This window comes from Melanerpes formicivorus, unplaced genomic scaffold (assembly GCF_026170545.1).
Source record: "Melanerpes formicivorus ecotype bairdi unplaced genomic scaffold, bMelFor1.0.p_v2 SCAF_6, whole genome shotgun sequence".
NCBI lineage: Eukaryota > Metazoa > Chordata > Aves > Piciformes > Picidae > Melanerpes > Melanerpes formicivorus.
Genome location: NW_027142358.1, coordinates 20,090,488 through 20,118,247, shown reverse-complemented (window position 1 = coordinate 20,118,247; position 27,760 = coordinate 20,090,488). Strand labels below are relative to the sequence as shown.

The following is a 27,760-nucleotide window of genomic DNA, read 5'->3' as shown; positions in this document are numbered from 1 at the left end:
ACTTGAGCTAATATGCTTACATGCAGTTGGATACGGAATTATGCAAGTGCTTCTGTACAGCCTGCTAAACTCTCTCTGTTTTTCACAAGTCAAGCAAATGTAGGTAAATTAAGTGGATCTCTCATCTGCAAGTATTTTCTCATTGCAGAAATGGATCAGCTGCTACTCTCCATAGAGTTCACTGTTAGTTTGCAAGCAAGAGGAAGTAAGATCAATTTCTGTGCTCTTTTTGCCTTTGATTAGCAATAATTGTAGCTTTAAACATAGGTTTGGTTTGGGCTTTTTTTTTTATATAGTAGCTAAAAAGTTGTTTGGCATTTGGTGGGGTTTGGGTGTGGGGTGTTTTGGGTCTGGTTTTTTGGCCGGGGGGGGGAGGTTGGTTGGGTTTCATCCAAGATATATATAAAGAGTTATCAGTATATTATAAATGTAGGTATAATACTTTCCTATTTCCTGTAAAGTCAAGTGTTAAATTGTTGCAGTAGAGTTCTGGAAAATACAGACTATGGACTGCATGTATTTTCAAGCCTTTTTTTGTTTTGTCCTCCATGTAATCCCAGGAAATAACACTGCACGATGTTTTGGTCTTTGCAAAACAAGCTTTTCCTTATGGCTGTAGCAATTGTGTAGTTTGTGGCATGTTTTCACTGGTCATGGTGTATGGGGTTTTTTGCCTTAGTGTTACTGAAGGGCATAGTGAAAATACTGTGAGTAAATGAAACTTCTTGTATGTTGATGCCCCCTTCCCGTGTTGCTTCTGGAAATGGCCACAACATGGTGCTATATCCTCAAGATACAAAGATCCTTTTGGAAAAATTGGAGTGGTTTAATAAGTAAAAATAAGTTCCACTGCCTGCAAATAGTAAATATCAAAGTGTAATCATTACATATGATTGGTTTTGGTCTCCATATAAAAACGTGTTACTGATGACCTGGCATCAGTACCCAAGTACTGAAATAGCTATATCTAGTGACATCTACAAATCCCACAAGTATATTTTGTGTGCAAGCCAGAAAGCATACTGAATAGTTGGTCAGTTGAATCACAGGCTTTAAAATAAATTGCAGAAATATCACTGTTTCTTAACGGATCAGATGTAATTAATTTAATTTCATTAATCCTTTCCGGGAGCTTTATCTTCACCTTTCAACAAAATAGTACTTCAGTCTTTCTCACTGAAATTAATGTATTAACTCCATGCCAGCTGTGAAGCTGTGCCATAAGAGTACCACTGTTGTGGGCTGACCACTCCATGTTCTCTTCCCTGGGGATATTCTAAGACCAGGCTGGATGAGGCTGTGAGCAGCTGAATCTAGTTGAAAGGCATCCCTGCCCATGGTAGGGAGGTTGGAGTAGATGATCCCTGAGGTCCCTTCCAACTTAAGCCATTCTGTGACTAGTGACTACCATGAGCTTCAGAGAATGGCTTGATGTGGATATCTGAAATCAGTTCAGATGGAAGTTTATTTAAAAACTGGTGTATACCTTAAAAAACCCTCACAATCCAGTCTTGTTGATTGAGAAGGAAGTAAGACTGCCTGGCTCATGCAGCCAATAGAATGTTTTCCATCCATTATCCTGCTTTTTGGTTGTTTTTTTTTTGCTACATAATCTGAAAATTAGAATCTTCAAATCAAGTACATCTTCTTTATATATGCAGGTGACTAACTTAAGGACATCTTTGAAGAATGCAAATAAGAAAATATGTTAACATTGTGTTCAGCCTGGAGTCAATGACCTCTGAACTTGTCTGGCTTATTCTTCAACATAAGTCAATTCTGGTAAGGACAAGGACACCAAACCTTTAGAAGTCTTGTCTGGATGAAGCACTAGCCTATATACTGCCTACTGTGTCCTTTTCCAAGTAACTGTGGTTTTTGTTTCAGTTGAGGCTTTAAAAATCAAGCAGGGTCTTTTAAAGTGTACATATATTTATCTTCTGTCTGTATTTGAGTGTGAAATTTAGCTGGTGGGTGCAGAATTGCATTGAAGATGGAGTGTTCCTTGAGCTACCCTGACCTGGACAGCACACTTTGTTCAGCATTGTGGAACTCTGATACCACAAAAGCCTGTAACCGGAGGACCACTGGTGCTTTTCTTCCTTTTTGACATTTCACCTATTCAAATCCATCTTCTCTTCCCCCTCTCAGATATCTGAGCTCTGTGGGACAGAAGATGACACTGAGCTTGCAGGCATTCTGTGCTGCCTGCCACAGCAGTGCAAGATATTGTTCCCTGCTAGGTAAGTGGGAAGACACTGCTCGTTAATCCCTTGTGAAAATCAGCACTTACTAGGAGTAGATGGGAGACCATTTTTAGTCATTTGCTCAGGATGAAGATGAAGAATCCTCTCTTCGAGTCAGTAGCTGAAATTGCTTTATAGCTGTGTAGTGTTAAGTGCAATGTGTATTGGTACTGATGTGGGGGTTTAATGATTTTGCAGGTTTAGTGTTGCTTAGAAAGCAAGCAGTTGGGGAGAAACACCTTAACAGCAGCACAGATTTCTGATAGAAAATGCTCCATTAAAAGGACATAAAATAGATAAGAATTTAACTCTTTCCCTAAAATTACTTGGAATTTCTAAATCAGTTTCATCTTGGCAAATTTAATTGCTTTAATATTGTTTTGTGAAACATTAGAATAGACAAGGGAAAAAAAATATAATATCAGAAATTCTACTCTTGGATTTACTGTAATTTATTTTCTATTACACAGTGACAGCAGACCACTGAATTTGCTTTTTTGCTATTAGTTTTACTTGTTTGCTTGGTTTTTAAGCTATTTACTAAATGCTGAATTTTGGGCTGAATTCACCATATTATTTAGGATTATCTTTAGAAATAAACTGCATTTTCACCAATATTTTTTAAATTTTCCTAATATCTAAATGTAATTAATCTTAACAATATTTTATTGTTCTCAAATTTCTGAAGTATAGTTGAAATGCAACAGAGGTCCAGAAGCAAAAATACCAGGCCACTTCTAAGATCTTTGCTGAGAAATCCTAGCATAGGGTGCGACATACTGGGCTTGATCCATCTTTTCTAGTGTTCATATTGTGCATAAACTTAAACACTGGAGTGAGTTGCAAAATTTTCCAAGGCAGTCTGTTACTGCCTCTAGTCCACAGAGATCTAAAAGGTAAAATTATCCTGATTTCTTAGTTTTAAGCTGCTATCCACAAAACACACAAGCTGATACGTACAGTCCTTCCTAAAATCTTTTCCTTGCCAGTGGTGTGGGTATTTGTCATGGGAACATACTCTTTTGCCAGGGGTAAAGAGAAATTACTAATAAGTAATTTTTTGTCATTAGGTGCAGTGCTCACAGTGGAAGGATTTGGGAATGCGTGTGCTCATTTACTTGGGAGTCCAAATGGTTAGCTTATTACTTGAAAGAAAATCCCATCGCTGCTCATAAGCAACTAATTACAAGCCAAACACTTCCAGAAAAGAAGCATGAAGACAAACCTAGGGTAGTGCTATGTTTAAACACATGCAGTAGGATTGAATACATCACAGATGAAGCAATAGTTAATTGATCCATTGCATCTATGGAAAGATACCAATAAAAACAAAATGTCACTATTCAAGTTTTAAATATTAGGAATCCAGCCATTGTGGTCCCAGGTGGACTCTGTCTCACTACAGAGCCCTGCAGCAATTCAAACCATACTCTTTCTCCCTTCTCCATTTCTGCCATAGCAAAAGTAGTCATGGTGTTTCCATTTGGTGTTTTCCTCTGACTGCTTGAGAGAGTTCTTTTGTACCCTCGGCTAAAGGAGAGACGTCCTAATGCTGGCCCTGAACTGAACTCCACAGAGACGACAAACAGGTAGACACCTTTATGTGGTGCTTTGAAGTAACCATCTTCAGGGAAATAACCGTTTCCATAATTGAGGTATGTGTCATTAAACCTCAGAGTTTTTTTGTTATCCATTCCTGTGAATCCCACGTGAAATGCCACCAATGAGTCTGAAAAAAAAGGAACAGGATTTTAGCAACTGGTGCTTTTCCCTCCCCAGGGTCATCCAGTAGAGGGAATAGGGTGAAGCTCTATCACTGCTGATTTTTCTGTGTGGTTTGCAGAGTTAAATGACTGAAACAGGTATGAAATCAAATGGTTCCCTGGAAATATCTTCTTGGCAAAGTATAAGATCACCCAGGAAAAAAAAAAGTACTGCTTTTTTGCTATCCTAAAGAACATACTGGTTTTTGCTATTCTAAAAATAAATTAATTTGAATTACATTCTCTGTTTATTCAGTCTTAATTGCAGTTTCACAGCACTGATGCCTAAAGAGGATGATATTTACTCTGTTACATGCCCGTAATAAGGGTTACAATGAAAGCCCAATGCTGAAGCTGTGGTGGTTTGTAATTACCAAGTGCTTATGGCCCGATGTTTACAGGGAAAAGAAACTGGCCAATCACGGTGAAGGATAAACTGAAAATTTGTCTCTGAAGTTGTTTTGTCAGTCTTTTTGGTTCCACTTGTGCAAATTATAGCAGTTCATTTTATGGATCTGTTTATGCTGGGAAGGATTTGGTGCTTTGAGTGCACTCCTTCCAAACTCACAAAATCACAGGATGTTAGGGTTTGGAAGGAAGCTCCAGAGATTGAGTCCAACCCCTCTGCCAAAGCAGGATCGCCTGGGGTAGGCTGCACAGGAATGCATCCAGGTGGGTTCTGAAATTCTCCAAAGACTCCACAGCCTCTCTGGGCAGCCTGTCACCCTCACCATGAAGAAGTGTCTCCTTGTGTTGAGGTGGAACTCCCTGTGTTCTAGCCTGTACCTGTTGTTCCTTGTCCTATCACTGAAAAGAGACTGGCACTTTCATCTTGAGACCCACCCCTCAGATATTTATAAACTTGACAGAGGAAAAAGAAGCAGGGTAGGAAGCCTAGCACTCCCTATTAGCTTCAAAAGAGAGAACTGCTGTTACATTAATAAAAGCATCAACAAACAAATGAAGTTGAAATAGTTCAGGGCCAATTTTCCAGCAGCTCTGTTGTACGCAGTTTTACTGGCCTCAGGCAAAGTGCAGCAGTCTATCAGCTTGGTTCTCACTCAGCCTGCTTATTTTGGTGCAGGGGGAGGAGGTAAATAATGACAGAATTTCTCCCTCCAGCATCCCACAAGGTACTTCACAGGCCCTGCAACCAACATGGGTGCATGGGGCCCAGAAGGAAGCTAGACCTGCATAGGAGCAAGTACAACCACCCACCTTTTTCCAAAAGTCCTGTATGCACTGTATTTCTTCCACTTATCGTTTCCATATTTTCTCTGTGCTTCTCAGGCTTTTTCTTGTCCCTTTGTTTGTCTTGACCTTTCTGTTGCCGCCTCACTTTTCTAGTCAGCATTGACTGAATCTTTGTAACATCCAGACTTATGTTTGAGGCAACTAATTCTTCATCATTTCCAAACAGCTTTTTAAAAATCAGCAGATGTTCCTCCAGCTTCTGCTTGAGGGTTGCTAAATCTGCTGAGAAATTCTCCACAGAAATGTTGAGTGGCTCAATTACATTTGCTATTGTATGATTGCAGCAGAAGTTTGTGTCACTGCTAGATTCATGCCTCTTGATTGCCAGGCTCAGGTGTTTGATGTCATTCTTCAGAGTCATAATATCATTATAAGCTGAGCTATCCGAAGAGTCATCTTTGGCAGCTTCATAGTTAGGTTCCATATGTTCTGCAACACTGTATTGACTTCTGACTTCGTCTACAGTAGGGGAAGTTTGTGTTTCTTCTTTGGGATGCTTAGGATATGTACGAGCATCATGGTTATTCCGTTGACCTCTCTCCAAGAGATGAAATCTCTTTGTAAGAGATTCTAAAGTTCTATTTTGTTCTTGGATTTTATCTGAGATATGTCTGAGAGATTCTTGCAGCTGAAATACTGATGTTATTAGGATACTAGGATCTTCTTCAAACAAGACTTCCATAAGTTCCTCTCCTAGTAAAGCTTCCAGTGCTGTTTCATGCCGCATGGCGTCTTTTAAAAGAGAAACAAAAGAGCTATTGAGATACTTGATGTGTTGATGAATTTCTTCATCTCTCTTTTTCAAAATGCTGATGTCTTCTGCAAAAGCTGTGACTTGCAACTGAAGCTGCCTATTTTCTTCTTGACGCAGATTAAGGGACTGATGGATAGATGGAAAAGCTGAAGAAAGTTCTTCAATTTCATTCCTTAAGAGATCTCTGAAAACTGACTCTAAGTGCTTCATATCCTTGAAGTTTGATTGAGTGCCTTCAAGGGAATAAGTGGTATTCTGTAAATCTTCTTCCAGTACATCAGTGTCAGAAGATATTCTCTGGCAATTGCATTCCTCCATGTACCTCAACAGATCTGAATAGTTTTCCCGAAGATTTGACAGAGTATAGTTGAGCTCTGATATTTGCCCTTCGATTGCTGCTTTGTTTTCTTCCATAATAAATGATTTCTCCATTAGAGTTACTGTAAGATCTTCTGGCCTATACTTTGAGATATTTTTTTTCATCTCCTTAAACCACTTCTCTAAAACTTCAATATTCTGAAAAGCCACATCTGACTCCATGTAAAGTTCTTTAAGCTGCTTTGCATGCCCTGCCAGAATGTCATTGATTTGTCTGATGGTTATCTGGGTATTCTCATCTTTGGGACCATGATGTGAGGAGGGTTCTGTTAAATTTCTTATCAAAGTCTCAAACTTACTTTCAAGATTGTTTTGCTCCTGTTTCATGTTCGCAATACTGTCATTCAGAGCTAAGAAATGGGACTGCTGTATTTTATGAATCTTCTTGAGCTTTGTGTCAGTATCTGCCTTGATTGCATTGAGGTTATAGTGAATACTAGCCTGCTGCATTTGCAGTTGGTTTTCTATATCCCTTTTCACTTGATCGACTTTCACTATGTTTTCTTGGACTTTGGAGTCAAACTTAGTTCCCAGCTCCTGGAATTCCTTCTTGGGCACAGTACTCTCCTGGAACCTTTCTATGTTTTTCTTGTTGGCTTCCACATCATGGGACAGGTTTCTTACCATGTTTGTCAGATTCTGTAAGCTTCTGTTGAAGCTTGTCCACATGGGGTTAAAATGTTTCCTTAGAAAATTCTCCACGTGGGGAAACAAAACTTGCTGCAGAAGCCTTTCCTGTGGATCTGTTAAAACAGTTTAAAAGAAAAATAATTTCATTAAATTTAAATTCTGCTTTTGGAACACATCTTAATCTGGCCAAGTCTCAAGTATGTATTCTTCTGCAGTTACTGCCATCTTACTCCCCAAAATTTGACCACATAATTTATTTTGACAATTGTGAAACTAGTCTGAAGTTAAATCAAGGTTACTGTGAAGCACATTGTGTCTTTGAGTCTGCAGACAATAACTTAGATACGTATTGACTGCCCCACTTAAGTCATAAAAATACTGACCTTTGAAAACCCCAGGACAAGCACTTTTTTATGTTGCTAAGACTGCCCATTTTCACAACAATTCTTAGCTAGTTGACTCTTGCTTATTTGTCTCAATGTTCTTTTTCTGATGCTTTCTACACTGCACCTCTACTTCACTGAAGTGGTACAGATGAATATTCCAGACCAGGACTGGACTTGAAAAATCTGCAAAGTATCTGTTCTAGTTAAGAATTGTACTAAGGCTTGATTTCTACCTTCAGTGTTCATGCTTGAAGTTCATTGAGGACAACAGTCTGTATCTTTAGAAAATGCTTCTGTGAGCCAATGTCTTGCATTAATAGGTCAGATTTGGTAGCCTCTCCTCCCACCCCCCGTTTCTTTATATGGCAGGAATAATCTTGAAGAGAAAAGGTGACTGGTTTTGGTTTGGTTTGGTTGGTTTTTTTCCACACAACCCAGTCTGAGATTCTACACATCAGAGTATATAGCATGAGTATAAAAATAAGTACAAAACTCCAAATCTAAACTCTTGGAAGAAAAGAAGCAATAGAAGCAGAATAGTAAGCTAACAAATCTTCAGTTATAAGCAGCCTCTTTATTCTGTGATTAAGGCATATTCTGAAATTATAGATAGATGCAAAGGAATCTCTCATCTCATTTCCCATTTCAAGCTATTCTTGAGTTTAGTTTGTTCATTTGTATTGGGTTTGCACACATTTTCTTCTCTCCTTAGGAGCAACCAGCAGACCAAGGAATATTAGGGTATTTTTGGGGTTGAGTTATCTTCCTGATCTGTGTGGTTTTACAGGGCCTCTTGGCAGGCTGATAATTCTGTGTCACACCTCTCACCTGAATTGCTCTGGTTCACTTCTAACACCATGCTTGTACCGTTGTTTTCAAATATTCTCTGTAAGTCACCTAAGTTGCTGACTGCTTGATGAATATCACTTTGAAGATCATCCAGTAAAGCCTCATGATTTTGAATGACTTCCAACATTTCTCTTGAATCCACTGATGACACTAATCACAAGATTAAAAAAACAAAGTCATGCAACAGAGTGCAGCGACCAGGCGACAAGACCTCTGAGAACACCTGTGTACTCTTTGCTCTGACATTTAGGCAGGGTTTTGTTGATTTATAGCACCTTACCTCACAGTTTCTTTTGCAATTTTTTTTTTCCAACAGTATGAAAACTCAAAACATTTCAATAATAGCAGAAAAACTGCAGCCACACTAGCCATGATGGCAGTAAATTGCTCTTCACTGAAAATTTCCCCACACCGTAAAAATGTTCTGGACTAGAAGTTCATTTGAAGCCATTGACTGAAAGGACAGCAATGTTTGACAACCCAGAATATAAGGAAAGGATGAAAGAGCAATTAAGGCATTCCACTAAGGAATCAAAAGAATAGGGTGTTTCACTGTCATAGCTGACTGCTGAGGGGCCCTTCAAATGCCTTTACCAAAAAAAACCCACCACACCACAATTTGTGCTGTAGATTTCAAAGTGTACAGTGAGCACTGCAGAAATTGAGCCATCCTGGGGGTGTCACCCTCTAGGGTTGCCTTTGACTTCTAAATCTATTGTTTTATAAACTCTTGTAAAGCAACTGCTTATGCATTCAGTGCCAAGAGCACAATGTAAAGAAGAGCTGCGATACTCCCCTAAAGCAAATTGCTAGAAAATACTTAATAAAACACCACGTCACAGGGGTGAGGAAAGGTCCTTGGATCCTTAGGTTGGTAGGACAGACTATGAATCTACAGTACCTCACAATAATAATCTCAAAGCTACTTTGTATCTTCTCTTAAATAGCATTTTCTGGTAGATATCTGAGCATGGTGTACTTTCCTGTGAACCAGATCAAAGGGTTAAACATCCATGACACCATTTAATGCTCTGTACTGGCTGGTGTTCTGGTTGGGGAGCATAAAGCTAGCATAAAACTTGCTTTGTCTAGAGTGTTTATCTAGCTTTATAGTTCGTTCTCATGTATGCCAATAAATGTATTGTGTCAAAGCTTTCCCAAATAATGCTTTCACTTGAGATATTCTCCATAGTTTACCATGTTAAATTACAGCTAAAAAAAATACAACCTTTTTTTCCTGATCAGTGACTGAAAAGTAAAATGGTGTCAAGCAAAATAACTTCAAGCCCATACTCTGGTTTGAGAGATCCTCCTCTTCTTGTTCTTCAGTTTGATTTTCTGGCACCAGAATAAAATTGGGATCTGCAATTGAGACATAATACATTGATGAAAACATTTAATAATAATAATAAACAACCAGGTTGGAAGAGATCTTCAAGATCATCGTGTCCAACCCATCAACCAATCCAACCCACCTAAACAACTAAACCATGGCACCAAGCACATTTAGATGTAGGAGCTGCTACTGTTTATCAAGACAATGCAGGGCAATTTCATGTGCAGTGTAACTGATGCAGACATGTGGAGACAAGTGTCTGTGTTGCAGGTTTCTCGGGGCAAGAACATGTTATCTGGAGAATTTGGTTGCAGTACAGCACTGGCATACAGCATTGCATAAATGGTAGTGCTATGCAACAGCATGGGGTTTTTAACTCGGGAGTTACTGCTCTTAAGAAATAAAGCTATTGCAAATAGATGGGGCAAAGTTTGTTGAAGTTTTGTTTGGTTAGTTTTTGATCTGGTTTTTGGTTTGTTTTTTTTCCTGGTGGGGTCCTACCAAAAGGTCTGCGAGTTGTTCTTCCTTGTTCCACCAGCTATAGTGAGTGATGCTGTACAAATGCAGAGATAAAGATGGAGAAGCTAGTTTTGGTCCATGAGTGTAAGGAAGGAGAGACTAAATTAGAAGCACTGCATTTGATAATATTAAGGTCAGGCTGGGGCATCACCTAAAGATAAATCTACAAATAAAAATGGTACGTGAAGAAAAGCTAAACCTACAGAGACAAAACCATGCACTTCCATTTTATCTGTGGAGTCTGTAAGTGAGCTAGACAGACTGTGTGAAAATTTTCACACAGATGTTTGCCTGTTACGATTGCCTTAATTGCTGGAGGGAGCTACCCTTTATCCCTTTAAATTGTAATATTTCCTAAATCCTGCCCATGCCATGAAGCACTCCGGCTTTTAAACCACAGTCTCCCCTCTCTTTTACTTAGCAGCTTCACACATCAGTATTCAATAATGCAGAGTTACAGAGGTTGCGGATGGAAGGATCGAGTGCCTGTGGGTTAAAATCAGAGGGAGGCCTAACAAAACTGACATCCTGGTTGGAGTCTGTTATAGACCACCCAACCAGGATGAGGAGGCAGATGAAGTATTCTATAAGCAACTGGAGGCTGTCTCAAGATCGTCAGATCTTGTCCTTGTGGGTGACTTTAACCTGCCAGACATCTGCTGGGAACTTAACTCAGCTGAGAGGAGGCAGTCCAGAAGGTTCTTAGAATGTATGGAGGACAGCTTCCTGATGCAGCTGTTAAGTGAGCCTACCAGGGGTCAGGCTCTGCTTGATCTGCTGTTCTCAGATAGAGAAGGGCTGGTGGGAGATGTGATGGTAGGAGGCTGTCTAGGGTGCATTGATCATAGCGGAGTTTTCAATATGCAGTGAAATAGGGAGGAGCAGTAACAGAACCCTCACTTTGGACTTACAGAGGGCAAACTTCAACTTTTTCAAGCAACTTATTCAGAAAGTACCCTGGGCAGCAGCCCTTAAGAACAAAGGGATCCAGGACAGTTGGACCTACTCAAACTGCACTAGGGGAAGTTTAGCCTCAAGATGAGGAGAAAGTTCTTCACAGAGAGAGTTGCTAGCCATTGGAATGGGCTGCCCAGGGAGGTGGTGGAGTCAATATCCCTGGAGGTGTTGGAAAGGGGATTGGACTTGGCATCTGAGGCCGTGGTTTAGTTAGTCATGAAGTCTTGGGTGACAAGTTGGACTTGATGATTTTTGAGGTTTTTTCCAGCTTTCTTGATTCTATGACATGTAAAGGCTATTGTTGGAGCTTCCATGGAAGTAATAGCCTGGGCTGTTACTGCATTGTAAAGCTGCTTCCTGCTCTAGGAGTCAGTATCTGTGTGACCAGGGCAAGCACAGAGGAGGTAGCAGTGCAGGCTGGAGAGTGAAACTGCCTACCTTGTTTGGACTTGGACACATTGAGATTTCCATAGTCAGATGACTTCATCTTGTCAGCTGACCATAGGAGCATTTCACATGCTAGGGTTGCTTTCTAATGTCACCAGTTTCCACCTGCAAATAGGCATTTCTAGGTGGACTCATACCTCTGACAGGTCCACTCTGGCAAATTAATACCTTTCTCCTTGTGTAAAGACTAGAAAGGTACTATTAATAGAGGAACAAGCACCCACCTCTATTACCTACTAATTGCAGCTAATTACAACTACTTATTTTAAGGTAGCAGTGATTTGGGATGTAGTGCACCAAAGAGAATGAGACATCCGTTCTCAAAAATAAAACAAACCCAACAACAACAACAAACAGAACAAAAACTAAACAAACAAAAAAACAGAAGCACAAAAAGGAAACCATGACTGGCATTTAGTCATTAATTCTCATGCTTATTCATTAGCTTTCCTTACCATGCTGTTTACAGTCTTTGCCAATAAATCCAGGACAGCATTTCCACTGCAAAGACTTCAAAACCTTCTGTTTTACTTGATAGACTGGCTTCGGAGCTGTCCTGTACCTGGGGAATAAGTGTCTGGGCATTAGATTGCAAGTTATTGTCAGCTGGTGTGTTTCAGTGTAAATTCACTCACAGCAGTCTGGTGCTGAATACAGAATGCAGTTGAGAATTTTGTCAGAAACTGTATCTCTGCTGCTTAGTAAAATATTTGGGCAGCCCACAGCATTTTTTTTCCCCCTACATAAAACTGCTTTTCAGTATTACTGTCTGCAAGAGGTATGTGCAAATTCTTACAAGGAGAAAGAGTAGAACTACTACTCACTGAGCAGGACTTCAGAGGTCTGCCTCATGCTTTACTGTTTTAGAATAGAATAGAATAAACCAGGTTGGAAGAGACCTTCAAGATCATCGTGTCCAACCTATCATCCAACACCACCTAATCAACTAACCCATGCAACCAAGCACCCTGTCAAGTCTCCTCCTGAACACCTCCAGTGATGGCGATTCCACCACCTCCCCGGGCAGTCCATTCCAATGGGCAATCACTCTCTCTGTGTAAAATTTCCTGTTCTTCAGTAGAGGTAGGTTGGTTGGTTGTATTTTTTTCTTCCCCAAACATGTTGGCACTGATCTGACACAAGTTTAAGAAATGTCACAGGTGGCAAATCTGTTGAACTATCAAAAACTCACCTGTAATACTTTCTGTAATTGAGTCCTTTGTAATCAAGTTTAGACTGAGCTCGAACATCTATAGTATTCTGATGAGTTGTAGAGAAAATTCTGGGTTTGAACAAATATTTTTAAAATATCACTGGTACCAGTGAAGATAAAAATTCCTTGAAGACTGGCTTAGAAGTAACCATGAAACTTTGTCGTCATCAAAATAAAGAGAAATTAACAGAAACATTTTTTGCAATTAACTAACTCTATAGGTATGGAAACCTGTAGGTGAGTATTAAGTATTATTTCACTGTATAAGTGTTTTGTGAGTCAGTGTCTCCTAGATTTAAAAATATATTAGTCCTGGTACCTTTGCAGTATTTTATTAGCTATCACTAGTACTCTTAGGGCTGCCAGTCCTGAAAGAAGAGTAAGAAATTGCGTTGTTGCCATGTAAGTGGTCTCACTGATGGCCACAGGCAGGGATTTTTTTGAGTTAGGTGTGTGTCTCATGACCTGAAATTCATGGAAAAGGTATGGTCTCTGCTTTTTTCTGAGTAAACATGGGAAGATTTGGAAAAATCACTAAATCACCTTGTAGTCCTGTGCTTGATGGCTTGGAAAAGCAGTTGTTCTGCTTTGTTTTTAAACTGAATTGATGCTTTACTTTTTTTAAAATGCATCATTAAGTACTTTTGAAAATATCATTTAGACACGTCAGAGGAAATTCTGTTGTCTTCAGTCATTTTTATTTACGATACTTACATGATCCTCTGGCAGTCTGGTGCTCCATTTAGGCAGGGCTGTTGGGAGTTCACAATGTATTTCTCTTTCATGCAGGCTTCTATGTATGTTACCAGCCGGGACTGCATGAAGGGACACCAGTTTCTAGTGGAAGAAAGACATGGGAAAGGAATTTGAAATAGTCTTTAAGTCTTGGCTTGTAACAGTGCCAAAGAAAAGTGAAATGTGGAAGGACTTTACTTTTTTCCCCTTTTTTTTTTTCAGCTGGACGATGAGCAAAGTGGAAAATGCTTCTGATCTTTTCCCTCCACTCCCAGCCCGTTTGTTTTCATTTGGGATGTTTATCTGAGCTGGTTACAAAAGGGTCAACTTTGATGCATTATTTCCAGTCCTTTTATTTAGCAGAAGAAATTTCCAACCCATGATAACCTGCAGGTTAATATCACTATGAGTGGCAGATTGTCTTTCTTGGCATGTTACCATTTCAGATGCCTATTGACTGACTCATCAGGTTGAGTCAATGACTGACTCATCAGGTTGAGGCAGACTGCTTTTGTGAAAAATCAACCTGATACATTCTCCATTAATAGTCTTCCTAAGCAGTACTTCTTCAAGATCATACAGTAACTGATTGGATTTTATTATTTAGTCTAGTTTTAAAATCATTTCTTCAGTCATCTGCAGGGAAATCATCTGGTAAACATGAGGGCTGTTTTCTTGGGTTTTAGTTTTATGCTTCTAGCTATAGACAAAAGAATTTTACTAGGCTGTTAAATTTTCCAAGCCAGAATTATATAGGCATCTGTTAATCCCAGAGTGTAAGTGAGCCTCTTCCTTTTCAAGACATGAAAGTGTAATGCTGGTTGAAATTTGATGGTTAAAATCCAAGATCAGAAGTGACAAGAAGTTGAGGAGTAGTAACTAGAATGGGAAATAATTAATTTTTTAATTACTATTAGTATCTGATTAAATACTAATTGCAGTCATTGTTCATAACCTATGCAACACATTATTTCAGATAGTGTGTTTGCGGAAGTTCACCAGTTAAACACCAAGGGGTCCTACCATTCTCTATGAATAGTAATGAGTAGAAAAGAGATGTGACAGGTTTTTTAGAATGAAGAAGCTATAGGGACATAAGGGCTCTCTGCTCTGGTTAACATTTCAGTCACTAAACCAGCAATTCCATTTTACAGGCAACCTGTCTTAAAGACAGTCTGGGGCCTTGTTTTTGATTCAGGTTTGGTTCTGTGTCCTGCCTGTTGTAGAAGGGCACCTACAATGGTTATTTCTAATACAGCATGAACATGGGGCCTTTGGAAAGTTCTGACGATATTACTTAACACTATACTGATGTTAAAACATGCTAATCCCATTTCCTAAGGAAAGGAGTGTTAAGCAGTAGGGTGAGAGAAATGAGAAGATATATACCACCCTCCTGCTGCAGCTAATGCACCTTAACTTCCCCATGTCTCTGTAGAGATGGCTGCCAGGATAACACCTAACCTAACTGGTTCCTGTCCTGAGAAAGAGAAGCAGGGATTTCATTTAGTTCCTCTCTACAAATGAAGATATGTTTTTAAGGGATGAGGAGCTTACAGCAGCACACCAAGTGGCAGCTCAGCCTCTGTGGTTTAGGCTTGGAACCTGTGGCCTTCCCCAAGGTGTGCTGCTTGGGCATCAGGCTTGCTATGAAGGGCTCCTCTTTTCCCAGTGACCTGTAAAATCCAGCTCCTCCCTGTGCAGCAGAATCTGCAGCTCCTCCAAACATCCCTCAATGCTTGTTAGGTTGGAGTGATTAACTATTCTGAACCAAAACACCAACTTCACAGTTTCTATCCCAGTCTCATTTTCCAGATGGGAAGACTGGCTTGAAATCTGTTGCAAAAAGGGTTTGAGGCCTTCATCGCTCCCTCATGGTAAAGCACCTGCAGAGGAAACAGAACTCTAGTACTATTGAAACTAGTTGTCCTGGCTGAAGACTGCTTGAATCTCAGTAAAACTAAGCTACACTTATGTTAGATGTCCATGTGACAGGTATATTCATGATGGCAAAACCTGATCATTATGTGGTATTTTTAAAACGTTGTTGTTCATGATACTGCTGCTGGCAATCCAGTACTTGAAAATTTGTCCCTCAAAAGTTTGAATGCCCAAGACTAAATCTGATAAGTTAGCAGAAGCTATATTTGCACATCTTTTTTTTCCTGCTCTGTAATCCCTAGGGGTCTACAGTTCTACCTCTCACAGAACAGCATCACTGGATCTTTGTAGCCATTACTATGAGCCTTAGAGATTGCTGCTGTCAGTGTATGCATCATATGTGCTTAAAGAAGTCTGCAGAAAGATGAGAAATCTTATTATATGTCATTATGCATGCTATTAATTTCCTTTCCTGTAAGAAATCAACGCTAGTTGCTCAGAACAAAAGCAATATCAGACCTTATAGAGTACTGATCAAATCATATCAGTTGGAGAATTTGGTGACACCAGGAGGGTTCTTGTATTCCTTGACTTAGAGCTTGTGTTATAATGGAGTAGTGTGGGGGCGGGAGCGGTGTCTGATAAAGAACAACTGAACTTTAAGCAGTATGTTTTCAAATGGGAACACAGGAAGCAACTGTCCAATAATCAGCATATATGGAAAAAACTTTGCTCCTCTGAGAGAACTGCAGAAACAATGAGGAACTGAGTCCTGCGCAAAAGCAGCAGCTGCGGCCACAGTGGCCGGACAGCCAGGAGAACAGGAGGAAGCTGCAAGGAAGCTGGGAAATGTGAGGAGGAAAGGTCAGACAGCCTGGCCTTGCTGTGAACAGTTCATTAGGCTTGCTGGGACATGGCTTTTTTTTTTTGCTCCCCTGTTTCTTAAGGAAAATGTGATTGCAATTTCATGTGAGCACTCATGCAAGCAAAATTATTCCTGCCCTTGTTTCTAAGAGATGAATCTGGCAAAGCCTGCAGTGCTGGGAAAGCTGAACAGGAAAGCAGGCTGCTGCAGCCTTTGTTATGCTTTCAAGCCAAAACAACTCTTGAAGATTTGTAGTTTTAAGGTCCTTGCAAGTGATGGGGTGGGGAATTTTCATGCCAGTTATCAGTCTTTCCTGTGGGACAGAAAATAAATCATCAAGTTTTTGTTAAATTATTACTTCTTGAGAATCAAGTGCTCTGCTTGTGTCAGTGGGTGATTAAAAGCTAACAGACCAGCAGGTATGCTCTAGCTGATGTCTGCTTCTGAGATGCACAGAAGTCCACCAGGCTTTTTAAGGCTGTATCGCTCTTCAGTGTTTTAATGTAGGATGAATAGCTCTGAAACAGAGACTTGATTTGTGCTTGTGTTTAGGCTGTTCTTTTTCACGTCCAGCAAGCCATAGCTGGGAATGGCTTTTCCCCTTCAAATTTGCTGGAAAAGTAAAGTGACCAGGCATTGCTGCTGGCATCATTGCTAGGTACTGTATCTTAGGTCTGCCCACAGAGTGCCTGCCAGATCCAGGCAGGAATCTGCATTCAGTGTGGAAAACTCCTTTGGATTCTTTGGCTTTAGTGACTTGTTCTTTCCTAATGAAAACAACCCACACCCTGTGAATCATCATCTGGGCTGGTTCATTCTTCCCAGCATACACAGCTCTCATGCAAGTCCTGTGAGTCATGTGAGCCATACAAATCTAACCCAAATGTGTACATGCATCAACATGTGTATGAGGAGGAACAGCATTGTGTGACTGGCAGGGCTTGTGCTCTGTTGCATGTGTAAATACACACACATTTAATAGAAAATATGAGGTTTCCTTTCTAAACCCTGATGGTGTGTTGATGCACTTCCCACTTAGAAAAAGCAGTTACTTTGTATCAGAAACTAATTGACTAATGGTTGATCCCAGCTTGATGCCTGCTTTGAACAGCTGTTAGCATTATGCAGAATGAATAGCACGAGAAAAGGAGAGTCTGAAAGATTCTCGATAAAAACTTCCTTTAATGATGGTCACATTTCTTTGTATCCATTTTGCTTTAGTGCCTGTTCACTGTTTCTCTCTCAGGTGATATTCAAAACTTTTGTATGGAGCTGAAAGTCTATGTAATACTATGTTTTGGATTTAATCACAAAAGCTTTTAGGGTCTTCAAGCTCTATTAAGATTACAAAAATTTATTCCTTTGTTGAATAATTAAGTAAGGCCTATCTTTCCCATCTGTAATGAGATGAAATATAGATAAGTGTGCCCAAATATTTAACTTTTGTCACAGTAATTTTTGCATATCTTGTCAAATGTTTCGTTTAAGGGAAACCTTGAGGGAAAATATGTCATTCTTTAATGCTAAGTGAAGCAAAGACTGAGAAAGGCTTGCTATAAAGTTCAGTGAGGAAAGCAGGAGTTCTGCTGGCATCAGTGGGTTCTGAATCAGGCTATGCAGTTTCAAAAAGCTGCTCTTTTACAAATAGCACTTTCTTTATTCAGCTGGTTTCTGGAACACAGCAGCTTTGTGTTCTGCTTCTGCATCTCCCCCCCCCCCCTTTGTAATTGTGTAGCTTCCTTCACTGAATATATAACCAGCTTAACACCCTCTGCTTTTATTCTCTTGAATACAGTTTCCTTTTGACTCAAGTTTCTGCTGCCAAGGAGAGAGAGAAGTAGAAAGAAGTTGCTCATGTGAGCAGACCAGAAGATCTTTCTTTCCAATCTGGTGAATGGTAAAGTTTATCACAATACTGCAAGTTGAAGCAATGCTTGAGGGAAGCTTGGCAAATTCAGGGCTACAGATGTTTCATTTGTTTGGTTGGTTTTCCTGTTTTATTTTTCAAGCAAAGTAACCCTTTTAAAACCAGGAAGAAAGAAATCTGAATAATTTTCTTTCCTAGACTATATGGGCTTTTTCCTAGGCTTTATTCTGACCTCCTTACTGAAAGGAGTCTTCACGTGCATCTGTGCACTTTGTGTAATTTTGAGACAAGTACATTCTTCTGTCCGAGGTTAAATACATCTGATGACAAAGCATTCTGTATTCAAAGAAGATTCAGCAAATTTAGGTTATCATGAACTTTTAAGGTCTTCAAACTAAACATTGATTCAAAACCAAAGGTGTGTTTTTTTCATATGTTGCATAATACCTCTGCTTTTACTGAAATGTAGTGAAGTGCAGGCAGTTCTGTCTACAATTCTAGGATAACACCTTGTGTTGTTATGAACAATATGAAACACACAGAACCAGGAGGTAAAGTGAGATGGCTTATCTGCTCTAATTATCACTCTGCTCAGATTAACACGGTGTAGTCTCTTTTCTCACAAACTGCTACACCAACAAATGCAGCATGATAGTGAGTAATGTTCCCCCCAGATCAGTTAGGTTCTTACATTATTTTTCTGTTATATGTTCTCATGACTGACACTGCAATGCATAGTTTAGGACACTTTCTAGGTCAGTGGAATTTTTGCCAGAGCAAAAGCTTCAGGACTTCAGGATGTGTTTTCTTCATAAGTTTTGTTATTTCTTTGGCTGTACTAGTACAACTGAGTTGTCCTTCACACGAGCTTCCTCAAGTTTCTATTCTCAGGGAAGCTAGTTTCTATAATTACTTTGAAAACTCCTGTCCTGCTGTTCCTGTGTCTACTGTTCAAAGCATAAAAATTTTCAGGTCCACAATACTTTCCTATACTGGGCAAAAGGCACCAGATAAGCAATTATTGCTGCTTAAATGTGCTACAGGATGACAACAGAGGACTGTGTTCTTCTAATTTAAGCAAGCAAGAAAAAGAACGCGGCTGTGTGTTCTGTTTTTCCCTTAGCGCAATATTCTCATTGACCAGAAAAAGCAGCATGTATAAACCAGAGGTGAAATACCACATTTACATTGAACTAGGACTGTGCACATCAGGCGTAGCTTGTTTTATTGTTAAGGAATGCAGAAAGCGTTCAGCTGTTTGTGAAAGGCACTGTTTCTCCAAGGGAGCATGGTATGCCACTGGGGTTTTAATTAGCAAACAGTGAGTGATTGCTAGTGGTCTGTTAGTGAATTCTCCAGCTCTTCCTGAGCAGCCAGCAGCCCTGTATTACAGACAGCAGACTCTCCATCTTTCCCTTTGGATGAGTACAGCTCCCTCTCAGGCAAGGTCTGGGATTGTGTTGTGACTCATCCCCCAAGCCACCCTGGTTTTCATTGGTGTTCAATCAAACTGCTTGATTTGCAGTGTACCTTAACAAGCTGGGCTGAAAAGAGTGGGAGTGGTAGTTTCAAACACGTGCATTTCTATACACTGCAGGAAGTCTTCCAGAACCCTGAATAATACTTGTTGAATGCCACTTTTATTCCACAGTAGGGCCAGTTAGTCTGTTATCAGCTGAGATTTGTCCTGCAGCATGTCTGAAAACCTTAGTGCAGTTAAGGCTTTCTGAAGAAAATCCAGTCCTGAACATGAACCTTCACTGGGAGCAGGAGGTGAAGAGCAAGCAGGCTTGGCTGCTGATTTTGAGCCAATACCAAACGGTGTACAAGCTACTTCAGAGAAATAAATGCGAGATGTTTTTCCTCAAATCTAGCCTCATTTATATTGTCCTTCCCCAAACAGATGATTTACAGCCTATTCCCTGGCATAGCATACTTACTCCCTTACCTTGAAGCAGGAATTGCAGCCAGTGACTACTTACCACAGCTGTGCTGATGCCAGTGATTCAAAAATGCATGGGAAGACAAGCTTCCCAGACAGCATGTATTTGAGGTGCAGCCAATGTGCACCAATGTTTGCCCTGGTCGTGTTTTGGCCATGAGCATAGTTTTGTTGAGGGCTGGCCACCAATCACTCATTCACAGGCTGTTACTTGCACACATTAGGAATACAGCAGATCCACATGGAAGTAGTGCTGATGGTGGTGCTGTGGCTATACCGAAACGAGATCCATTGCAATCTGCTGAAAGAATGAGTTGTTGCAGCTTGCACTAATGAGCTGTGAGGTAAAACAATCCTTTGGGCACAGAGGGTTCCTAGCCTCTGTATTGCATGCAATTAACCTGTGTCATTTTTATCAAATATGCTAATGGAGCCATTCCACCTGCAGCTGTGCAGCTCAACAAGAGGTGAATATTGGAGAATTTCCTAAAGTTCTGGAAGGAGGCAAGTGCCTACCTTGGATAGGAAAATGTTTCTGTTAATGAACTTGGCACTGCAAAAGCTATTGTTGAGCGCTCAATGGCCATTTCACTAATTTGCAGGATGTTGGGCTGTAGATCACAGTTAAGCTGTGTTTCTTCCAAACCTGTTCTATTTTAGGCATATGTTCTATGCCCCTTTACTGGGAAATTTCAGTATCCCATAAGAATAAGTCTCTGTCTTCCTAAGAAAGCCCCTGTCTAGATGAGTCAGCATGAAACCGGTTGTAATTAAATCAATGGAGGCTTCCTGTGAAAGCAGACCAAAAAAAAAAAAAACCAGCTATTAAGATTGAGTCTTGTTCTGACTTCCCTTGGAATAAGACTGATTTGGATTTTCTTTGCTTGTCTACACTCAAAAATAGTTATTCTGTCTTTTGACACCCTGGGTAATCACAAGAGAGTCCCACTTCTGTGTGCCTGTTTCTGCTGAATCAGAGGAAGAGGAATGTGTGTCAGTCTGACAACACACCTGGCTGCTATTGGGAGGCCTTCCTTTAATCAAGGATGACTTCACACAGTCATGTGTCCAAGCCTCAAAATATGTTAATGCCATTAAGCATTTACTTGTGCTAAAGATTTCTGCCTTTCCTATTTATAGTCACGGTGATGGATTTGAGGGTTTTTGAGAGGATTTTCTTCAGTTTCTTACAGACATGTTGTAAGAAAAATCCAGAGAGGTGACAGACTGTGTGTTTGTGGATTAAAGACAAAGAAATATAACTAAACCACCTACCTAACAGGAAAGCAAATACAAACCAGGAGATACTTGGCAAGGATTACCCTTTTGGAAAGACAGAGAAGTTCTGAGAGACTTTGTCATAGGTGGGGAAACCAGCTGTATTTACTCTGCTCATTTCCGTTTCGTCATCTCAGTCAATTTCTCCCTTACTGGGTGAACCATCTATGTGGGGACCAACTCTGTCAGCTGGGTTACTGAGGGGCAAAGTTAAAAATAACTTCTGCCTTTTCCAAAGATTATTTTTAACATGGAATGCTTAAGTGATCTGGTTTACAGTGTTAGTTGGCAGACAGGTCAGGCCAGCTGGCAGCTTTGGGCTTTGGTGATGGAACTGCACCTTTTAAATGCTTTTCTCTCTCTCCTTTTTTTTTTCTTTTGTGTGTGTTTTGGTTTTGTGTGGGGTTTTTTTTGTTTGGTTTGTTTTGGTTTCTTTTTTCTAATTGGGATCTGAACACTAAGTGGATGAAATCCAAGTTGTCAACCTGACTGTTCTGGGTGTTGTAGGCACATGGACTAAAGGCCTCTCGCTCCAATTCTGCTCAGTGCTGAGCTACAGCTCTCCACTAGTTCTGCCTCAGTGCATTGCTTCATCTGAGAAATAGCATGGTTTTATAAAGAGAAAACAAGCCCTTTTGAGAGTAATGGCAGTAGAAATCTTTCCATGGATCTCTGATCAACAGAGGTAAGTTCATGGCAAGGTTACAGAGAAGATAATGTGTTCTTCCCAGGGCCAGGAAACCTTTCTGCTCAAATGCTGAGTCATCATATTCCTAGTCCCCATCCAGCCACATGGAGGACACCTGCATCCAGTTCTGTCTGTCCAGGTCTGAACTCTATAGCCTTAAGGGAGAGCAGGTAGCTGTACAGTTGTTTAGCCCTGTCCTTCAGCTCCCCTGAGGCCAGCTCAGCACTGTGCCTTGCTCAGGCATATGTCATTACCAAATCTTGGACAGAAGAAAAGAAAAATATTCTCCCAGGTAGCTTGTTAGTTTACAACAAGTTTTCACAAGGCAGTAAGCGTGTCATCCACATACACCATTGTCCTGATAACTGTATTTTCTCATTGACCTTTTTATTATTCTTTTCCATGTGACTTGATCAGACAGCAGTTGAACTGGTTATGCCTAATGGTAAGTTTTAGAATAGGTGATGAGCTAATGAAGAGTTAATGCAAGCTCTTATTTAATGGTTACTGGGTCACTTCTAGAACTTCTGCATATCTAGTTATGTCCTGGGTAGCTCTACAAGCTTTATTTTAGCTCCTTTCATGCACACACAGGAAAACCACCAGTCGCAACAGCACATTCCTGTGAAGTTCTGCATTGAGTTTCTGTTTTATATGGGAAGTGAGGAGCAAAAAAAATATGTATTTATTATCTATTTTGAGTATTGTATATTTGAGTATTTATGAAATCAAGAACTTTTTTTTACTGCTTTTACTTTTCATCTTCCACTGCTAAAACAAATGCCACCATAATAATAATAATCCATCAATTTCACAATACACATATTTTGATATATATTTATATTTTCATTTCCCTTTTTAATTCTGCTGAAAGTTTGGGTACATATAGATCCGTTCATCTTAGGCACAAGATAAGATATCTTAAGTCAAACCAATCAAGTCATATAAGGCATAAATGCTGAGGAGGAGAGGAGAGGAAAGAGAAGCAAAGGTGGTCTCCTTTGGAAAACTGACCTCTTTTGACAGTTTTGTTTTTTAAGTAGCATGTAACATTTTAAAGTAACTTGTCCACTTTGAACATACAGGGCTTCTCCTGTTTCCTCAGATAATAGCAACATCTGAGATGCTAAACTGTTTACCTAGTTATTCCTCTAAAGAATAGTTGAAATGAGGATTATTATCCACACATTGCTCTTTTTTTTTGTCACCTAAAGGCCACTGATTTTTTCTCTCCCCTTTTTCCCCAAAGAGGGTTAGAAAGAGAGAAAAAAGAGCAATTGTTAATTAAAGCAAAATATGGTTAGAGCAAATGTGTTAGTAGAGGCCTTATCTGTTCCAAGGTCAGTCTGGCCAAAAGCCCAGAAGCTGTGAGCTGCAGAAGGAGGGGGGAAGAGTGCAAGACTGAGACTAGTCTCACTGGGGATCAAAACTTAAGGCAGTGCTTCTGCTTCTCCACCAATGAAATTAGTTTAGACCTGCCTTGTTTATAAAACATTCGGCCATGGTGTCCCTTTGTTAAAGGCACCGCCCCAACGGGGTACAGGGGGAAACCCTTCCTCCTGGCGGAGGAGGGGAATCTCATTCCTGTGTTACTTTGTTGTATATTTCTGTATATATTGTAAATACTGTAAATTATGTACATAATTTACATATATCCTGCAGCCCCACTTGTAAATATAGCACCTTCCCTTGCTAATCCAGCTGGTTTTTTTTCCCTTTCTTTCATTTTTCTTTCCCTTCACTTCACAGGGGGGGAGAAGGCCTGGCCTTCCCCTCAACACTCTTACTAGATGAATCTTGTTATTCTGAGAGGAATTAATTACTGCAGTAGCATATCCAACCATTTGACTGGGGTCTAATAAGTCATTGCATGCTGAAAGAGAAACCAGAGGATCCTGAGTAATTACCTTGGACATGCTAACCATGATGATCTTAATTATTCAAATAACTGCACTAAGGAAAAAAAGGGCTATAAATGTTTTAAAATGTAAGGATCTTTTCTAACAACCACTATTCCTAATACATAGAGAAATTAGCAAGAGGTTGGAAAAAAATACATCACTTTAGCTAGAAAATTATGAAAGTCAAAAATTTGTCTCAGAAGCAAAGAGATTTTGTTTCTTTATCTATTTCCTGGTTCTGCAAATGAAGTGTTTTCCTATTTTGAAATCAAATTTGCATTAGGACAGAAAATTATTCTGCATCACTGAGCCTTTTTTTATGACACACCTTTATCATCCCATATCTCTTAATTCTTAATCAATTCCTGATGTTTTCATTTCTGTTCTACCCCTTAGAGATATAAGCCCAATCCCTTAATGTTTTTACCCAGGCATGTGTCAGACTTGTGGGGAGGAAATAGGAAATCCATGACAACATGTCTATGTATTGCAGGGTATTCCAGCCATGAACACCTGACATGCACTTGAGGACTTCATGCTGTGATGTTACATTGCAATGACTTGTAGAATTTGGAATGCAGTTACAAAAGGAGCCATGCTGTCCTTTCTTATTTGCAGTCCCTCCCCCCACTTTCCTCTAAGAGCCTCGTGTTTCTTCTGTATGTTGTACCAGCTTCCCAGGCTTGTGTATGCTATAAATGCGATGGCTCTAACAAAAGAACAAAGCTACTGCCAGGTTAGATTTTGATTGTTTGTAGTCATCAGCATAGCTTTGTAATTGGGCAGAATGTTATGATTTGACTCATTATGCATCTATCTCCATAAAAGAAGGAAAGATTTATCTTCTTGGGCAGAAATTAGGGTGAGTAATAGCTGGTGGTGTATTGCATTACATGACGTGCTGCTAAACAAAGAAAGAAACGCCCATCAGGACAGTACATTAATCATAGAATGACTTAGGTTGGAAGGGACCTTAGATATCATTTACTCCAACCTCTCTCTACCACGGGCAGGGACACCTTCAACTAGACTTGGTTGCTCAAGGCTTCATCCAGCCTGGCCTTGAACACCTCAAGGGAGAGGGCATTTATAACCACTCTGGGAAACTGTTCCAGAGTCCTACCACCCTCATCCTGAAGAACCTCTTCCTAAGATCCAGTCTACACCTACTCTCCCTCTGCTTCAAACCACTTCCCCTTGTCCTATTGCTAGGACCCTTATGAAAAGTCCCTCTTCAGCCTTTCTGTAGGATCCCTTCAGGTATTGAAAGGCAGCTACAAGATCCCCTTGCAGTCTTCTCCAGGCTGAACAAACCCCATCTCCCTCAGCCTATCCTCATAGCAGAGGTGTTCCAGCCACAGCTCTTGGATCATCATTGTGGCCCTCCTCTGGACTAAATCCAACATTACAGTGTCTTGATGACCTACACATTGAAGAAGGCTGTTTTCAGATAGCTTTGGAAGGCTGTGGGGAAGACTTGCCTTTGATCAAATTAGAGAAGGCTATGTTTAGTCTCAGAAAAGAATGTAAACATCTTGTAACTGAAGGACAAAAATGAGGCAGAATTTGGTTGGATGTGTTAAAATATTGTTTTGTTATTTTAACCTATTGTATGCCTTAATTACATGCCAGTAGAAAATAAGCAATTAAGATGTGACACACGTGTGTTCTGATAGACTATATAATCTTGCTGTATAATGTAACAAAAATCTTTGCCTGCTTACATCTTGTCCTGGGAGCTATGCTCAGGGTGATTCAAACATCTATATTACAACAATACATTCACCTTTTCACATCACTGAATTTTCATAGTATTTGTAGTTTTCAGAGTGCTTTCAGCATTTCACCCAGCAATCAAATGATTACTGCCTTGCAGCAGAATGTAGAAGTTCAGAGTACCAGTTGGGCTTTGTTTTCCTTCCTCTAACAGTGTCTGAAATGCTGGTGAATTAACAGTGCATTCCATTATCAAATGCTACCCATCAGAAAACTGGAAGTCAACATTTACAGGTTTTTAGAAGATGACTTAAGATTAGTGGTGGGAGGTACAGATTTGTGGGAAGATGTAGTATGAATGGTAACAGGGGTTTAATGCTCTCACCATGCTATACACAGAAGGGAAGACCTTAGTTTTACATGTTGATGAGATTAGAAATGAGATTGCATACTTCTGGTTTTGTGAAAGGGAAGCATGACATGAGCAAGGCTTTACAGTCTCTTTCCTTCTTCCTTTTTTCCCTTCCTCAGAAGCATTTAAAGGGAAAATACCAGGACATCCTAAAGCACTGAGTTGTGAACATCACTCGCTATGCTGCTGTACCCCAAACAGGGCTCTGCAGTATGCATCCATCAGGGCTATAAAAGATTCATTTACTGTCCTGCTTGGTTTTCATCTGCTTTAAACATTTAGCGACCTACTTACATGCCCTGTGAAATCATAGTGTTTGGAAATCTTTCTGCTGAAGTACCAGCCTTTTCCATTCAGGATGGCTACTCTTCTACTCATGATTAACCTGAGAAACATTTCACTGCCATGAAAACCTTTGTGAGGGGTTGAATCTGTGGTCATGCTTATTTTTCATTTCTCACTATTTTGCTAACATCCTGCCATTCTCTTTCCCTCTCCATTTCCACAGCCCAAGTCTGTAGCCAGGCACATTCTGATGATGGGCAAATGTTGCCACAATCAGCAAAAATAATCAGCATTGGTTTGTGATGAGAGAAAAAATAGTAAATGGACTTCCTCTAGTTCTGCTTTACCAGAAATAGCATTTTGTTCTATGGTGCTACATCACTAGAAGGCTTCACATCTTCCAGGTGTGTCTAGACCCCTAACCTTCAATCTGCTGTCTCAGACTAGGCAAAGAGCTGAGAGCTGGCCCAATCTGTGGTTTCATCCTCCACAAGCAATTCAGCTTTCTGTTTCTGTAGAGCCCTCCTGTTTGGGTATAGATTGATCCCTAAAATCAAATATATTTCAGTGAGAAACTTCTGTTGAAAATGATCACCCATCAACAGCATAAGAAGGTATCAGGAGTGCACTATCACTACCTGTAAGACAGACATGTAAGGGTACTTACCCATTTCGGGATTGTGGGCTCACGGCTTCAAAATCCTCTCTTTCTTCCTGATGTGAGATCACACTTGAAGGGTGATCTTGAGTATTATCCCTGAGCCCCTCTGCCTCCCAATAACCACCTTCTTCATGTGACAGAGGAGTCCTCTGAGGGTATGCAGAGATCTCAGGAATCTGTGGCTGTGAGCTGTGCACTGAGCCATCATGATATCCACGATGGTCTGTGTGTTTGACCAGCTTTGCCAATCCAATTGTATTACAGATGAGTAAAAGCTTCAGTAGCATGGTGGGTTTTTTCCCCACCCTGTTACACCTGTCTCCTGTTCTCTTTTCTGAAGCTCAGCCTGGATTAATTCAGGAATGCCCTGGCAATATTTTTTAACTGGAAAGTTGGAAGAAGGAAAAAAAAAAAAAAAGAAAATAACAAAGAGCGGAAAAAGCTTTTGCCCCTCCCAGCTACTGTGGAAACGTCCCTGGCTATTTAACAATGTGAGTCTGGTTCCTGTGTGGGGCTCAAATGCCTCTGACAGAGAGGGGAAAAAGTGGTAGGAATATAGCTTATTCAAGGAACTTCTGAGCTTCGCTGCCTTCTAAACTTATCTGTGAACAGGAACTTGGCTTTTATCAACTGCCTTCTCCCTCATGCACAGGAAAAGGATGTTAGCTTAAAGGAAGGGAAGAGAAAAGAAAGGAAAGAAAATACTAAGTGGTATAACAGACTCTCATTACAGAGCCAGAAAATGTCAAGGACCTGCTTGCTCTGGCATCTGCTCATGTGGGTTTTTGTCCTACAAT

At 40.2% G+C, this 27,760-nt stretch overlaps 1 protein-coding gene across 2 annotated transcripts; it reads right to left on the bottom strand.

Moving 5' to 3' along the window:
* Nucleotides 1-3,472: 3,472 nt before the first annotated feature.
* Nucleotides 3,473-27,513, bottom strand: MMRN2 (multimerin 2). Of its 2 annotated transcripts, XM_068140013.1 has the most exons (7): nucleotides 26,970-27,513; nucleotides 13,447-13,569; nucleotides 11,975-12,081; nucleotides 9,554-9,622; nucleotides 8,240-8,410; nucleotides 5,228-7,138; nucleotides 3,473-3,975 (listed from the first exon to the last, which is right to left on the bottom strand). In XM_068140013.1, the coding sequence occupies exons 1-7, from the start codon at nucleotides 27,248-27,250 to the stop codon at nucleotides 3,590-3,592; spliced, it is 3,048 nt and encodes a 1,015-aa protein (XP_067996114.1). In that variant the 5' UTR covers nucleotides 27,251-27,513; the 3' UTR covers nucleotides 3,473-3,589. The 2 variants fall into 2 exon arrangements, with proteins under 2 accessions (XP_067996114.1, XP_067996116.1); XM_068140015.1 differs by lacking the exon at nucleotides 8,240-8,410 and having other exon boundaries at nucleotides 26,970-27,511.
* Between the last annotated feature and the right edge of the window lie 247 nt (nucleotides 27,514-27,760).

Coding starts and splice junctions, on each gene's coding strand:
- MMRN2 (XM_068140013.1), bottom strand. CDS start 27,250: ATGCTACTGAAGCTTTTACTCATCTGTAATACAATTGGATTGGCAAAG. Junction 13,570..26,969: donor AGCCCACAATCCCGAAATGG/GTAAGTACCCTT, acceptor TTCTTCCACTAG/AAACTGGTGTCCCTTCATGC. Junction 9,623..11,974: donor CAAAGACTGTAAACAGCATG/GTAAGGAAAGCT, acceptor TCTCAATTGCAG/ATCCCAATTTTATTCTGGTG.